At 37.2% G+C, this 17075-nt stretch overlaps 1 protein-coding gene across 6 annotated transcripts in view; it reads right to left on the minus strand.

The window, feature by feature from the left end:
• MYOF (myoferlin) overlaps window positions 1-17075 on the minus strand; it is a 107383-nt gene that overhangs the window by 22088 nt on the left and 68220 nt on the right. For all 6 annotated transcript variants that reach the window (XR_014026732.1, XM_081329869.1, XM_081329870.1 and 3 more), the window contains 10 exons: window positions 16345-16484; window positions 16036-16209; window positions 14693-14801; window positions 13048-13125; window positions 11574-11755; window positions 11338-11496; window positions 11129-11227; window positions 4455-4616; window positions 2792-2957; window positions 1734-1810 (listed from right to left, as the gene is read on the minus strand). Coding sequence is in view for 5 of the 6 variants with exons in the window: in XM_081329869.1 (XP_081185995.1) it covers window positions 1734-1810; window positions 2792-2957; window positions 4455-4616; window positions 11129-11227; window positions 11338-11496; window positions 11574-11755; window positions 13048-13125; window positions 14693-14801; window positions 16036-16209; window positions 16345-16484 (1346 nt within the window). In the remaining variant the exon portion in view is untranslated. The remainder of the gene's footprint in view (window positions 1-1733; window positions 1811-2791; window positions 2958-4454; window positions 4617-11128; window positions 11228-11337; window positions 11497-11573; window positions 11756-13047; window positions 13126-14692; window positions 14802-16035; window positions 16210-16344; window positions 16485-17075) is intronic.

Below are 17075 nucleotides of genomic sequence, written 5' to 3' on the forward strand. Positions count from 1 at the left end.
ATTTTTGGAATCTTCTATAGAGAAAAATGTCCTTACATTGTTTGCTGCTTAAAGTCCCCAGGAGAATAACTAGGGTATATAACATCTTTGCTTTCCATCATAATTCTAATGTGCCCTCAGGTGAAATGCAAGGTTAACAATAAAAAGTAGCAGTCATAAGAATGCACAGTGAAGTAGCACTCAGTATTTCTTAATATTAAAGATCAATCTCTACTAGTTGCTCTACAGATAGTCTTTGACCTATGACTATAACTGAGCCCGCAATTATGGTCATACGTTGTGACAGTCACAAAGGGTGTCACCATGTGACCTCACCTCTTTTACAATCTTTTTTTAGAGATTAAGTGAATGTGGCAGTTGTAAACATGGCATTTGTTAAGCCACTGCCATGGTTGTTAAGTGATCCCATTGTTTGCTGCGATGTACTTTTCGCCAGAAACTGGAAATAAATGCCAGGTTCCAGCACAAATGACATAAATCATGGTCACATGACTGAGGAAACTGCAAATGGATGTAAATGGAGGCTGACTGCCAAGCACAAAACGTGTGGTCATGTGACTCTGAGGAGGTGGTGGTTGGAATTTTGAATGTGGACAGTAAATAGCTCTTTTGAACAATTGCAAAGTAACTGTCAGCACATTCAACTGTGGTGAATGAAGAGACTAAATACCACAACAGAGAAATGGATTAGCTGCAAGAACACACACATTACTGAAATTAATTCTATTACATCTTGTACAACTTAATTACAGTACAGCTTCTACTCTTATTTGTAAATGTAGCAAAAATGGGTGGCAAACAAATCTAACAAATACATGAATGAATAATATTAGGAATAACAATATAGTGTAACTGGCTCTCTTTTCACAGATTGAAAAGGACGGGGAGAGGAATTATTAAAGCAAGAGGAACATAGTTTTAAAAACCTGGAACTACAGAGAGAAAATGAATAGATTGCTGAATTGAAATGTTGACATTTCTGAATTAAATATCTAATGTTAAATATTTTCATTGTTTAGCTGCACAAACTAAAACAATCCCTTTAGTATCAGAGTTTAGTTTCATATCTGTCTGTGATAACCTAGCAATTATCTGTTTAACTGTAGTTAAACAGTGATTATTTTACAGAAATATGGAGGATATTGTTAGGAAATATGTTTGAAGGTTGAATATATCTATGTCAATTCAAATTTATGCTGTGCCATTTCACCCAAATCATTTTGTCATGCAGCTGTCATTTTTTTCCAATGGTATCTGACAGGGAGAGTACTACCACATTTAGCCAAATTTAATACGTATTTTAGATGATGATTTCAGAAGATAAGCCTTCAAACTGCCAGTTCAATTTATCAGTCTATTCACTGGACAGCAGATATAATCTAAAATTATTGGCAGACAACTCAGGAACTGCAGCCATACAGAAGACAGACAATAATTTATATCAGCCCTCCCTAGCTCATGATCTCCAAATATGTTGGTGTTCAGTTCCCATAAGACCCCATCAGATTATCATCGTACTGACAGAAGAAATCAAACACATCTGAAGAGCACCAAGTAAGGAAACCTGACTTACACATACAAAACCAATGGAAAAACACAGATTGACACACATGCTAGCTACATAAGAGAACATATTAGCTTCCAACAATTATTACGAATAAATTGCTAAGATTTGCATGCCAAAAAAACAAATGAACTGGCCACAGAAAAATGAATGTAAACAAGAAGTTTACCTGTGCTGTTAGTGAGGGTTGCACACTTTCCACTTCAATTACAACATCTCGGCAAGGTGCAGCTGCTAGAATAGTAACTGCAGGTAAAACAATTTATTAAACCAAGAAGCACTAAGAGCCAGTTTTGCAATTCATTCAGGATTCATAACTTCAGCTTTTATTTCTCTTAATTCTTTGCTCTTTTATTTGCTTCTATCGATGGGACAGTCTAGAGAACTGGGCTGCTGATTGTTAAGACTGGAAGAAAATATTTTTCCTACTTCTAAATCAGTGTTTTTCAAACTTGGCAATATATCAGCTGACTCAGGAATTCTGGGAGTTGAAGTCCATGAGTCATAAAAGAGCCGAGGTTGCCTACCCCTGCTCTAAGTGAACTGTATTTGGGGGAGTTAATTGCCAAGTCAAATTGCTCAGGACACTGGCTGCCAAAAGGCAGAATCTAAGCATATAAATTAGTATTTATTTTAGAGCAAAGAACATTTTCTGTATTTAAGCTCTAAATGCAGTTGCTTGTGTTGCCAGAATACCCCATTCCTGCAAGATGGAACTATCATCAAGCTTGGAGGCACCCCAAAGTCTTATAGGTAGAAGGAGGCACATTCAGCACTCAGGAACAATCAGAAAACTTCATGGGGCAAGGGAGTGAAATGGATGGTCTGTATTTGAATCCCCACTGCAACATTCTGGTTGAGATTCCTCCTTAATGAAGTTAAATGCAGAACTATATGCTAGAATTTAAAAAGTGGGGCAAAGTTATAGTAGGAGTAACGAAAGTAATCTTATTCATCCTTGGTATATATACAAAACCATGAAGGTTAATGGCTGTCAATTATCTGGTTTCATTCTTTCTCAATGCATACTGATTTTCTTCTCACTGACCCCCCAAAATATGAAAAATAATAATGTACTTTTATAACTATCACCAAAGTTTAAGTTATTTATTTCAGTGAGGTTTGTGTAAAGGTGCTGTTAATAAATTATTGTATCTTAATAGTAGCAAAACTGGGCGAGCAATAAATGGAAAAAAAATATATGTTTATTTTATAACTACAGTATACCTTTCATCTGTGGTGCAATATCTTCTTCAGTAGCATAAGGATCACAGCGAAACCTCTCCAGTAAATCAATGGTACATTGTCCCACGATAGGCTTACGGCCAAACTGCCTGTGATCTATCACTTTAAGAACTAGTGATGGAGTGTACAATTCCTCTTTGGGCAACAGCTAGTAAAAACAAGCAAAATACATACTACATATATTACATTTAAAACCAATTATAAAAAATACATATAACATAGCAACATCTGGTGTGTAAAAGAGAAAAAGTTAAAATAATTGAAGCTACGTCTATTTTTAAAAATACAGAGGTACCCTGGTACTCAACTGCTTTGAAACTCATCAAATTTGGTACATTTTGATGCAAAAATTTTGTCCCAGTACTCATCATTTGCTACTCAAAGCACAAGCTAGAACTTCTCGGTGTCAGCTGCCTTGTGATTATTATTATTACATTATTTCTTATGGGGAAAATCTGTTTGGTACTCAATGTTTTTGGTACTTATCCCGGAACCAATTAAAAATGACTACCAAAGTACCATTGTAAATCAACACATATAAAATCTGATGGAGCTTTTTGACAAAGTTGCAGCTGTTTTCTTGTTTTGTTTTGTTTTTAAATCCCCTGAGTATCCCCGCAAAAGACAGGGAGAGTAAACATTTTACATGCCTTCCCAAACTTTCTTCTCCGGTGAAAATTAAGATCCACATTCTACAGTCAAAATGAACAACTTTGGGGACTCCAATCATAGACCTCTTACATCTCTCCCAGCTTGGTTCTCAAAAGAAATGGCTAAATTGAAAGCAAATTGGGTCAATCCATTTTGCTACATGATAGAAAAATATTAAGCACCAAAGAAGCTAACAAATTAATACAGTTTTATATATTCGGATGGGAGAATATGTTGTGATTCTTTGCTTTAGCTCACAAAAAACTGTCTTATGTTCAGGGATGAGATGTAGAAGATAATGAATTTAGCAAGGGATGAAATCAAGCATTTAGCAGGGAAAGGAGTGCTTGATATTCTACAATATGCCTACTTTATGCTGTGCATCTGCATATGTTTATAATAATGATATTTGTGTTATAGGAATTCAACATTCCAACTCATGTATCTTCCCATCTGCTTCTGAATGAGGATACAGAAAATAACCATACTGCAACTGAAGCTGCATGCAAACTTAAAAATAGGATTCATTTACAATGCTTAAATTTTTGTTCTGAACAGTTTCCAAATCAATACATATTGATCATAAAAAAATAGAACCAGTATGTACTCTGTGTGTGTGTGTGTGTGTGTGTGTGTGTGCGTGTGTGTATAGGCATAGGTATAAGTGTGTGTGTGTGTGTGTGTGTGTATACATATAAAGGTAAAGGTTCCCCTGCACATGTGTGTTAGGGGCTGGTGCTCATCTCCGTTTCAAAGCCGAAGAGCTAGCACTTGTCCGAGGACGTTTCTGTGGTCATATGGCCGGCATGACTAGACGCCAAAGGCGCACGGAACGCTGTTACCTTCCCACCGTAGTGGTCCCTATTTTTTTACTTGCATTTTTATGTGCTTTCGAACTGCTAGGTTGGCAGAAGCTGGGACAAGTAACAAGTTACGCGGCACTCGTAAATATGTACTATACATCTTTGCTATGAGATTTTTTGTACTATCATACCACTTTCATGAAAAGAACAGATCCAGGAAAATTAGGTGTCCTCTTCAAGTTTTTGATCATTACAGATTCTACCATTACGCCTCCACATTCTATAATGAGACTGGGAGAAGTCACAGAAGCCATTTGATAGTTTTTCATGTTCCGTAATCCCCAGGCAAGGATCTATTAAAACAAATGAAGCAACCAAAACATCATGTTAGGAAGGGAAACATAATCTGCTACAAAATTAATGTAAAAAAAAAAGAAGGGGTGGGGTCGGAATGGCACATCTTGCTGCGGGCAACTCACTGCAGCCAACTTGCTATGGCCAACTCACCCCGCCTAACTCTCTGTGGGCTAACTTGCCACAGGAAAACTTGCCATGAGACAATTTAACAATTCAATTTAATTATTTAAAATAAATAAAAATATTTTAATTTTTGTCCTTCACATTTCATTTTGTCCTTTGTTTTGCATCCTTTCTTTAATGATTCTATTCCATAATTTCTTTGATGTTAGTGTAACTCTTGGACTGCAGCAAGTTGGCTGTGGCGAGATGGCCGTAGTGAGTTGGCTGCAGTGAATTGTCATCACCCCGGGGGGGGGGGAGCCACATTTTAATCAGGCATTGTAGCATATATTTTTCTTATTGATCAATTTATACCATACAAATTGGTACAGAACAGTTGATTCAGAAATCTATCCCATTCTATTTTTACATTAATCTGCATTTAGTTCAGGAGAATTTAAGTCTCTAGTTTTTTGCATTACAGTACAAAAATTTGAATAAGAATAACAATACATATGAGATGTATTTACCAAAGTACAATATAAATAAATAAATAGAAAAACCAAAAGTCAATAATTGTAAATAATTCAATTGGCTCAAATCCCAGTAAATAAAGATTAATAGGAAAATGATCAACAACCAGTGCATTCACCAACAAAACTGTAAACTCCTATGAAAGACTTCTATTCCCTATGAATATTCATAAAGTGAAAATCAGACACCCTAACTACTAAATGAATAAGTGGGTGCAAACTCAGTTAGTCCTCAATCAAGTTCTTGAGGTTTGTTAAGGAATTTATTGTGCAGAGGTCTCCTTGTGCTACCAAAGAGTTGCACAGACAAGGAAGGGCACTGAGAGCAGTAAAAGTCACACACAGAAATACACTGAGTTCTAAAAGCAAAAAGTATTTTACTTTGAGGTGGTGTAAAAACAAAAATGCACAGTCAAAAATAAACAGTCCAAGTAGCAATCCAAAATACAAAGTCTTCTTACCGGTCCAGAGGTCAATACACAGTTCAGCTTACAACAGTAGTAAACCAACAGCAGAGCAAAAACAGTAATAGTAGAGATCAGTGAATTCAGAGAGAGAGAAGCTACGTTCCTAGCTTCCTCTTATGGCCATGAGAACACTTACACACCCATTGGCCAATTAACATCTTAAAGCCATAGCATTATGGTTAATATATTTTCAACCCAACATTGTAGGCTAACACCATATGCCTAACATTCTCCCCTTTGGGTAGAATAATATATAACTCTTACAATCTTATGCACATTCTTTCACAATTAGCATTGTGTTTCACAGCAGTTTGTACCTTCGTAAAATGGTCTGCAATATTTACATCAGATGAACAATACTCTAGCTGTATTAATTTATCTTTGACACATTGTCTGACATTTAAATAACGAAGATCAGTATGTTTAGATCTTGTTCTTACTGTAGCATTATTAGCCATCTTTATCGCAGCTTGATTGTCCTCATACACAATGAATGGATCATTTACATTTAAACCCATATCTAACAATAATTGTTTGTACACTAGCAGTTCTGTACATAACACTGATAGACATGAAAATTCAGCCTCCATTGTAGATAAGCTTATGTGTTTTTGTCTAATAGACTTCCATCCAATCAAAGAATCACCCAACATTACAGCCAACCCTGAAGTAGATTTACGAGTGCTTGTATCAGAGGCAAAACTCGCATCTGCATATGCAGTAAGGATTAACTCACGATTTGGCTCTAGATATAACGAGTAGTGAATAGTCTGCTTCAAATACCTTAATACTCGTTTAGCTGATTGCCAGTGTCTAACAGTTGGATTATTGTTGTACCTAGCTAATTGATTTACACAGTAAGAAATATCAGGTCTAGTCCAATTACTCAGATACATAAGACTTCCTATCAAAGATTGGTACATAGTCTTATCAAATACAGGACTCTCAACATTAGTGTCCTTAAAATCCATAGCCATCGGAGTTTTAGCTGGTTTACACATTTCCATATTGTATCTCTTTAATAACTGAGATATTTTACTGGCTTGTGACACCTTAAAACCCCTATTCGTTTTCACAATATCTAACCCCAAATAGTGGCTTATTTCCCCAAGATTTCTAATTGTGAATTTAGTTTGCAATCTTGAAATGATAGTTTGTGCTTCTAACTCAGTTTTTGTTATTATTGCAATATCATCTGTGAATAATAAGAGAAAAGATAATGCTCCGTTGTGTTCTCTTCTAAACAAACAAGGATCAGCATTACTGGCTACAAAACCTAATGCACTTAACTCATTAACTATACATTTGTTCCACTCATAGCCTGATTGTTTCAATCCATAGAGGCTTTTCTTTAATTCCCAACAATCATGGTCTCTATCACTGGTCAATCCTGGTGGTATTCTTAAATAAATAGTATGTTGCAATGGAGCATGTAGATATGCAGTTTCAACATCTACATGGTTAACCATATATTGGTTTTTAGCCGCCCATACTAAAGCTGCTCTTAAAGTAGTTGCCCTTAGACTGGGTGCAAACACTTCGTCATAATCCTCAGTAGTTTGGGCAAAACCTTGTGCAACCAAACGTGCCTTATGGGTTACAGTCCCGTCTACACCCTTCTTTAACTTATATATCCATTTACAACCTATAGCTTGCTCACCAGGTGGCAGTTTAGCTTTCACATAAACCTTAAGATCCTGCAAAGAATTCAACTCCCTGTTCATTGCAGCTTTCCATGATGCTTGTTCTTTTTCAGGATACATCCTGATCTCATCATAGTTAGATGGCTCTACACTAACTTGACATATTATACTAGCTTCATAGCGATCAGGTGGATGTCTGATACGCATTGAACGCCAAGGAATTACAGGGTTTTGAGTTTCTGACTCCTTTCCTTCCTCTGATTCCTCTTTTATCTCCCCTATCTCCTCTTCATCTTTTATATTTACAGGAGATGCATTATCATTACTAGTTACGTTATCAGAGGAGTCCTCAAACACTAGAGGATCAGTATTAACAGTTACTTGCTCTAACCTATCCCAACCAACGTGCTCAAGGAATTTTGCACTAGCACTGTTATATACATTAGTTGTGCCTCGTTCCCAGAAACGATAGGATCTGTGGTTAGCTTCGTAACCTACGAAGTATAATTGCCTAGCCCTATGTTGGCCTTTACTCCTGAGTTGTGCAGGAATGTGGACCCAAGCTGGGGTGCCAAATGTGTGCAGGTAATCAAGGTTTGGTCTTCTACCATGCCATATAGTATATGGTATTTTACCAGTAGAAGTATTAACAACTATATTCAGAACATGGTTTGCACATTTTGCTGCCTCCCCCCACAGTCTATCTGTTAAGCCAGAATCTCTTAACATGGTTCTCATCATGGCTTGTAACGTTTGCCCACGTCTCTCAACAAATGCATTATGTTGAGGTCTATAAGGGGCTGAATGTTTATGCTCAATGCCAGCTGATTGTAGCATATCAACAAAGCGCTTATTTGTAAATTCAGTACCATTATCAGTAATTATGCACTGAACCTTTCTCTTTGTTTTTCTCTCCACGAACTTCAGCCAGTTTGCAAATTGTTGGAAAGTATCTGCCTTTGACTTAAGCAGATAACAAAAACCATATCTAGAGTAGTGGTCCAATATACTTAAAACATAACATGACCCTCCTAAACTTGGTTTCATGGGTCCAATTAAATCAGCAAACACAACTTCCAAAGGTACAGTTGTTTTGAAGCTGTTTATCCTGTTTGCCGGACTTGCCTTACTCTTTTCCTGATTACAGGCATTGCAATTCAAATACTTACTACATGGCTTCAGTTTAACTCCCTCTACTAATTCCACTGTTTTACGTAGTGAGTTAAAGTTTACATGCCCTAACCGCCTATGCAATAAATGTATACATTCATCATGTGGCTTCTTGTTCTCACATATTGAGTTAGCTTTAACTGTACTAACCTGGTTACTTGTGAGAACGAATAAACCATTTTTCAAATTAGCAGTTACACAGGTTCCATTCCTCTCAATAGTGCATTGCTCCCCTCTGAATGTTACCACAAACCCAACTTTAACCAATTCCCTTACAGATAACAAGTTGAATCTTAGTTTAGGTATATATAACATAGGTAACTGTTCATCAATGCATGGACAATAGGAATTACCTTCACCAGAGGCCTTCATCCTCCAACCGTTTGCTAGTGAAACATATTGGTTGCTGTTTTTCATAGTAATAAACCTCTTTTTCACTTTAGTAATGCATTGTGAAGCCCCACTATCAACAACCCACAATTCATTATTTCTGGATGTTGGTTCACCAGAAATAGCCAAACCAATGCCCTTCTTAGCCTTCCCACTGCTATTTACATTCTGTTTTTTACCCTTTCTACAGAATTTGGCTATATGCCCTCTAGCCCCACAAGAATAACATTTCTTGACGTTGTAAGCAGTGGTGAATGGCTGCTCCTCTTGTAGCTGTGTCTCTCTCAGCTGGTCTCTGTCACGCCTCCTTCTGGACTCTTCCAGCAGTCTCCCAGTAATGTTAGTCAATGTCAGTTCCTCTCTGGTCAGGACTTCCAAAGAAGAAACATATCCATCATAACTCTCATCCAAAGATGACAGAATAATGTAGACCTGATGCAACTCTGAAAAAATCAGCTCCTTTTCATGAAGCTCTTGAAAAATTGCTTTCATGTAATTTAAATGGGTCAGCATATCTCCATTCTTCTGCAGACGAGCCCTAAACAGCTTACGTGTAAGGTGTATATGTGCACCCACACTGTCACGAACATAAAGCCTTCGCAAAACGCCCCAACACCTAGCAGCAGACTCCTCACCACGAATATGGACAAGCTGCTGGTCATTCAGTGTTAGTCCAATAATGCAAAGAGCTTTCTCATTGCTACGTTTAAAGTCGTCTAACTTCTTTGCATCCTCTTCGTCATCTGGATCCCAAGCAGTAGTATCTGGTGGGTTATTTACAACAGCCCATAGTCCTTCCTTGCGCAAAAGCAAGCAGCATTTTGTGGACCAGGAAACATAGTTTGTCCCATCCAACCGGGTTATCCAGGAGATGCCTGACAACAGTTCTTGTGCCATTTTACACCAAATACAAACTCAGCTAGGAATACTGTGTGTACTTACTCTCAGTACAGGCCTGGGCCCATAACCAGTGTTAAGGAATTTATTGTGCAGAGGTCTCCTTGTGCTACCAAAGAGTTGCACAGACAAGGAAGGGCACTGAGAGCAGTAAAAGTCACACACAGAAATACACTGAGTTCTAAAAGCAAAAAGTATTTTACTTTGAGGTGGTGTAAAAACAAAAATGCACAGTCAAAAATAAACAGTCCAAGTAGCAATCCAAAATACAAAGTCTTCTTACCGGTCCAGAGGTCAATACACAGTTCAGCTTACAACAGTAGTAAACCAACAGCAGAGCAAAAACAGTAATAGTAGAGATCAGTGAATTCAGAGAGAGAGAAGCTACGTTCCTAGCTTCCTCTTATGGCCATGAGAACACTTACACACCCATTGGCCAATTAACATCTTAAAGCCATAGCATTATGGTTAATATATTTTCAACCCAACATTGTAGGCTAACACCATATGCCTAACAAGGTTAATGGTCAAGGAAATTCCAGGAACTGACAATAATGGTGATGAACATGATAACAATGCTACATTCTTATCTGCACACTTATTTAGTTAGATGTGAATCAGGTTGACGATTTCAAAATGTGGCTCAATATAATTTCTGATGATTCCTATGTGATGAGCATAGACATCTCTAGCAGATCCAAAAAACATAAAGGTCAAGTATGCTTCAACTCAAACTTGAGCCCTGCTGACTTAATGGATTTAGCCATGAAGGTTTTTTGGCATCAGTATGCAAGTGTTTTGCCATTGTCTTTTTCCAGGATGTTGTATTAATTCCCAGGGTAATCTATTCTCATGAATGTAATGCTACGTTATTCATAAAACCAGGTGCATTTCATAATATTCAGCATTCCCATAATATATTTTGAAAGTGCTCAAATTAGTTCACCTATGTAGTTCTTGGATGCCCACTATAATCCTTAGATGCAAGATTGAGATATAATTGTTAATTTGAGACCAGGTTCGTGACGGATAGGAATTAAGGATTTTTGAATTCATCATTAAAGCTTTTATTAATGACATCAAATCTGAAATCGGATGAACATTGCACAACAAAAATAAAACATAATCCATTTTTAGGGGATAGTTGCCTAAACAATTGATTTATTAAACTATTTATTAAACTATTTATTAAACATGAAGAGTACACTAAGATTTTATGCTAGCACTTGGCCTTGTGTAAGCAAGTATGCCCAAATGCCTTATTAACAGGTCACTTTGGATAACAAATAAGCAACAATCATAATACCTCAATTGCAGTCAGTTGCACAATAGGTCTAATTCCTTGTGGCACCATATATAGATTTGGTGCCCGTTGAGAAGGAAGAATTGGAAGATTGGTGCCACCCTGTTTAAAGACATAGATACATGTTTCTATAATTTATAATGAGACCAAACATGGATATTATATCATTACAGTATCTTAAATCCAAAATAAGTCAACTCGTTTTTATTTACCTTTTCTCTCAGTATAAGCTCAGCAGCTAAAAGAACATCTCCACAAACCTTGCCCCCATTCTTAACTGGATACCAAAGAAGTTTTGGATTGATATCAATATCTGGGTTCAATTTGACCATTGGAGAGCAAGAAGTTCTTCCAAGAAATTCATCTTTTCCCTGAAATCCCAAATAACAAAATTATCATATATCTGACATCATTAAACTAAAATAAGACATAAAAGGTTGGTACCTACCACTTGGTCATTGTCAAAAAGTTCAACAACCACCTGAGGAGGATTTTGTGCTACCAGTTGGGGATCACCATAAATTTCAATTTCATCAAATATAATAGTTTGATCCCAGCTTGGGTTCAGTGTTGAATGGATAATCTCAGTTGTTTTGCTTCGATGAAGGAATGAAACATGAGCATATGGATCTGAAAGAGCACAGCAAGGGAATATTGACATACATTTATTTAGAGTTATATTTTTCCATATTTTTCTACTCTTTTTGCTTCACTTAACAGTTCTCCATATCATAAAAGTAGCCCTAACCCTGGTACTGAGTCATTATAATCCACATTGCAAGATTCCAAAAGATTTCAAAACTGCAATTTACATCATTCCCCTTTTTCAGGACTAGATGCAAATGAGTTTTAGGCCTACTATTAAAAAGCCCTTCTAAAATCATAAGGGGCCTCTGAATAAGAGGGTAGGATATCATTTTCTGTACAAATTGCTATGACTTGGTATCATTCAAAGATCATCCCTCCGATTTCTCTTGCAAGACACACAGTGGCTGTGCTACACATTTTTAACTTTAGTCTGTAGAAAGACTGACTTAATAAAGTTACTAAAGAAAAGGTTTCACGGGCCCATGTTTATCCAAGCAATTCTTTCTTTCCGATAATATAAATTTCATCCTGGAAAATGTTTATGGTGTCCTGATTTATCTCTGTATAATAAGAGTGTAACTTTTAAATGAAAACTACCTGGAGAACTGAGGGTTTGTAGCTTTTAAAAGCTAATGAAAAAATCTTAAAGCTGTGATTATCAAACCCCACATAGGATTTCAGCCTAAGCAGATTGTAATGCGTTTTACATTATATATGTTACGACATTCTATTTACTGAAGCAAGATCAAAAAGGTTCAAAAAGACCACAAAATGCATCTTACAATTTCAAATGCTCAAAAAAGAAAAAAGAAAAAAAAGGATGCTGCATAAGATGCAGCGTAATATTCCTAATTACAGCATTGGACCATGATATTTGAAGAAATACACTGAATAGCAATCTGATTGAGGATTAATATTCATTAATTGGAGGTTTCTCCTTTACATCGCTCCTTTTATTGGAGCGATATTCATTTATAGAGACATAACAGCTCTTCTTGAGTGAAGTACACAAGAGGTACACAATTGGTGCTTCCATTTCCATGACGTTCCTTCCATGCGCTGCTTTTTTCCTTTTAAATTGCTTTTTATTCTGTGCTTTATTTTATTGTTTGAACTAATTGACCAGAGTGCTTCAGGTATACATTGGGTTACAAATATTTTAATAAATAGATATCACTATTAAATAATTAGGCAAATCTTTGATTAGTCATAACATGCTGAATAGAAAATGCTCAGATTATTTCCATGGCTCTTCAAGTTGTTTGTTATAAAAAAAAATTTCAGAAAAAGATACAGGTTCCTTGAATTAATTCCATGGCTTCCGTTCTCTGTACCTGAAAAACTGTCTTTGTCCAAAGCTGTAAGATTTCTTGCCTGATAGATGTAACATCGAAGGTGGTAACTAAAAACTCCTAAAACAACAAAAACACAAGTCAGTATAAATGAAACAATCTTTTTCTTTGTCTGTGCATGCCTTTGAACAGGACAAGTCCCTCCAGTTTACTTCCTATGGCTGAGAGAGAGTGATTGGCCTAAGATTACACAGCTGATTTTGTCCCTAGGTAAAGGTAAAGGTTCCCCCGCATGTGTGTGCTAGTCGTTTCCGACTCTAGGGGCCGGTGCTCATCTCCATTTCAAAGCCGAAGAGCCAGCGCTTGTCCGAGGTCATGTGGCCGGTATGACTAGACACCAAAGGCGCACCGAACGCTGTTACCTTCCCACCGTAGTGGTCCCTATTTTTCTACTTGCATTTTTACGTGCTTTCGAACTGCTAGGTTGGCAGAAGCTGGGATGAGTAACAGGTGCTCACTCTGTTACGCTGCACTCGGGATTCGACCTGCCAAACTGCCGACCATCTGATTGACAAGCTCAGCGTCCTAACCCACTGAGCCACTGCGTCCCTAAGGCAGGACTAAAACTGACAGTTTATATACACTCATCCTCCTCCTTATCCTGTCTATGTTGGTATGAGGCTCTGTAGTCATTCCCCCATCTGTATTTTGTATGCTATAGCTGTCAATAATTCCCAGTTTCTAGTCATTGTTTAGCATGTATTGGTCTTCATTAATTGTACAGTAATTATTATTGTTTGGTTAGGCTGAAGATTGTTGAACACTTCAGTCATTCTCTTCATCTGTTATTGCCACAAATAAATGGATCAGTTTGGTTCAACAGTATCCTATGTCAGGAAAACATTGAAGAACAGCTAATGCATTTGTTATTTCTAATATAAGCACTGTCTGCCTCCAAAGTTTTTGGATTGTAGGTTTCCAGAGTGTTGAAAGAAATCGTCCACTAGGACCGTTTCTATGAGCAGGATCAAAAATGGAATGGAAACGTAGTACAATTTTTAATAAGCATGAGACTGGTCATATGGGATATACCTATATTTTGGACTAGTTTCCTTGACTGATCAAATAAATGGGAATTAACTTTTCGTTATAATTCTTTATTTCTATCAGTATTTATTTTGTAATAGTAATATGAAATACAACTGTATTGTATGGTCAAAATGATTATTAACTAAATCTTGCCGGAAGTTAAAGTGGAGCAATACACTGAATGACATTAAAGGATCATGGTTAATGATGTGGATCTATTCCTCTTCTCACTTCACTCTATTCCTTTTTGTGCATTGCCCATTATTGCCCATTGAGAGTAATTTGCCCTGGAGTGTGGGGCCAATATTTGCATTTTGGGAGGCCTTACATCAGGCCTGGGGGTCAGAGAGTCTTCTTGGCAGGAAAGGGCTCAGATGATTCTAAAAAAGAGTATTGGGTTTGCTTGCCAGCTTGAGTGTATACTGTATATGATTTTTAACTCCCTGTAAACCGCCCTGAGTCCTCAGGGAAAGGGCGGTATATAAATGCAATAAATAATAATAATAATAATAATATATCAACTGCAATAAAAGAGCAGCTGTGAGGAAAAACCAAGGAATCCCATCACCATTTGAATAAACAATTTAAACTGACTTACTGTCAAAGTTGCAAGAAACAATAGGAGTGTTTGCACCAAACAAATTTGCTGCTGAATCTGTAGACTTCTCAGAAGTGCGTTCTCCATCTTCAATACTAAAATCTGCTCCCTAAGAGTAATTATTCGAAGTTTAGAAAAACACTTAGTTTAAATCCATAGGTTCAAAATGGTCTTTGTTATCAGGCTTATCAAATAAAAAACCAACATGAAAAGAAAAAGGGAAAGGAAAGGAGAGAAGGCAAACATGGCCAACCATTCTTAGCTATAAGGATTCCTAAAATTAATGATGTCAGTGAAGAATTGATTTAATGGATCACATTTCCTGGAAACAGAATTTTTTAAAACTAAGTCAGCATTTAATTCTCATCTATCTATCTATCTATCTATCTATCTATCTATCTATCTATCTATCTATCTATCTATCTATCTATCCATCCATCCATCCATCCATCCATCCATCCATCCATCCATCCATCCATCCATCCATCCATCCATCTATCTATCTATCTATCTATCTATCTATCTATCTATCTATCTATCTATCTATCTATCTATCTATCTATCTATCTATTGAATTTGTATACCGCCCTATTCCCGTAGGACTCAGGCAACTTCTTATAACTTCTTATTCCAATGAAATGGAGAAGAAAAATTTACTTCTCAGAACAGAAAAGCGTATTTAGACTACTGTTTCAAAACAATGATACTCACAGTCTTTTTGCAGCATTTCCTACCCCCCTTTGGGGAAAAAAGGAATTCTAAGAATTTCTGTATTTCTCTCTGACTGCACCTATCTGCTGCAGACTACTAAATCCCCAAACCATAATATAGTACAGGTAATTCTTGACTTACTATTTGTACAACAACTGTTTGAGGTTATAATGGCACTAAATAGATGACATATGACCCGTCCTCAAACTTACAACCATCACAGCAACCAGTCACATGATCAACCAGCATGTATTTATGACAGTTGTAGCAACCTGGGCTTACAGGATCACCATTTGCAACCATCCCAGCCAACTTCTTATATGCAAAGTCAATGGGGGAAGCCGGATTTCCTTAAAAACTATAAAATTCACAGCGACTCACTTAATGACTGTGGCAAAAACAGTCATAAAATCGGGTGTGAGTCACTGAACAATTGCCCTGCTTAGAATACTTTCTTGCTATGTTAAAGAGCATTTGCAGAAGGGAAGATCATTAGGATTGTGACAAGGGGAAAAAAGAATTGAGAGGGCCAGTTTTTATCCACTTGCCTAGGTGCACTTTTAAAATAACAGGTTACCCCCCTTGAGGTGATCATTCAGGGATAACAGACAAGGCAAATTATTCCTACATACCAGAGCTCCTTCAAGTTTAAAGATGGCAGCTGCCCCATATGTATCCGAGGGAGCCATTTTTCTCCTCCAGCGTCTGCGGCGGAAAGTATCAGAGCTATGTTGCTTCCAGTGAAACTTCCACCCAATCAAAGAGGCAAATTCCCACCCTTCTTGATCTTCGTACGACGCAGTTTCCTAAAAGACAATCAAAACAAGCAGTTCAACATAAGTGTTTGACAAAACATAGAATTACTTTCTGTTTTCTACATTGCTGCCCCCTCCGTTCTTTTCAACAGACACTCATTGTTGGTTGCAACTGCTTTGTCTTACCTTTGATGTAATTGTTTGGTTTGGATCTTTTCTGCGTTTTCGAACCAATCTTCGCCTTCGATGGGTGTGATACATTTTTTCGGTTGCACCCCAGGATCTTGGTTTATTGTCCGGAGGAATGGTAATTCCATATTCCCAACCTTAAATAAATAAAGAAGAAGAAGAAGAATTGATGAACTGGACTCTTCTTCCCTAGTCAATATAGTAGCTACTGAAAACTATGATTCACAGCCTGCAGTTTAAATATTTTATTATGATATGGCCTTCATCAATCTAATTCTTTGGTATTTGGTATTCTTTGGTCTGCTGCCAGGAACGTTTTCCCATCACCCTGTGCGCTCACACAGAGAGGGCCTTCTCAGGGTGCCGTCGGCCAGACAATGTCGGCTGGCGACCCCCAGGGGGAGGACCTTCTCTGTTGGGGCACCTGCTTGGTGGAATCAACTCCCCCGGGAGCTCCGGATGGCCCCAGACCTTCGGTCCTTTCACCATGACCTTAAGACATATCTTTTCCAACAGGCCGACCTGGACTGATGATAATGGGATTTTAAATTATGATTTTAAATGTTTTTATTGGTTTTAGTGGGACTGACACAATTTAATTCTTTTTTAATATTTGTATTCATTTGTATTTTATTGTTGTTAGCCGCCCGGAGTCCTTCGGGAGATAGGGCGGCATACAAGTCTCATTATAAATAAATAAATAAATAAATTATAATTGCTTATCCCTG

Source organism: Vipera berus (genome assembly GCF_964194415.1).
Source record: "Vipera berus genome assembly, chromosome: 5".
NCBI classification, from domain to species: Eukaryota; Metazoa; Chordata; class Lepidosauria; order Squamata; family Viperidae; genus Vipera; species Vipera berus.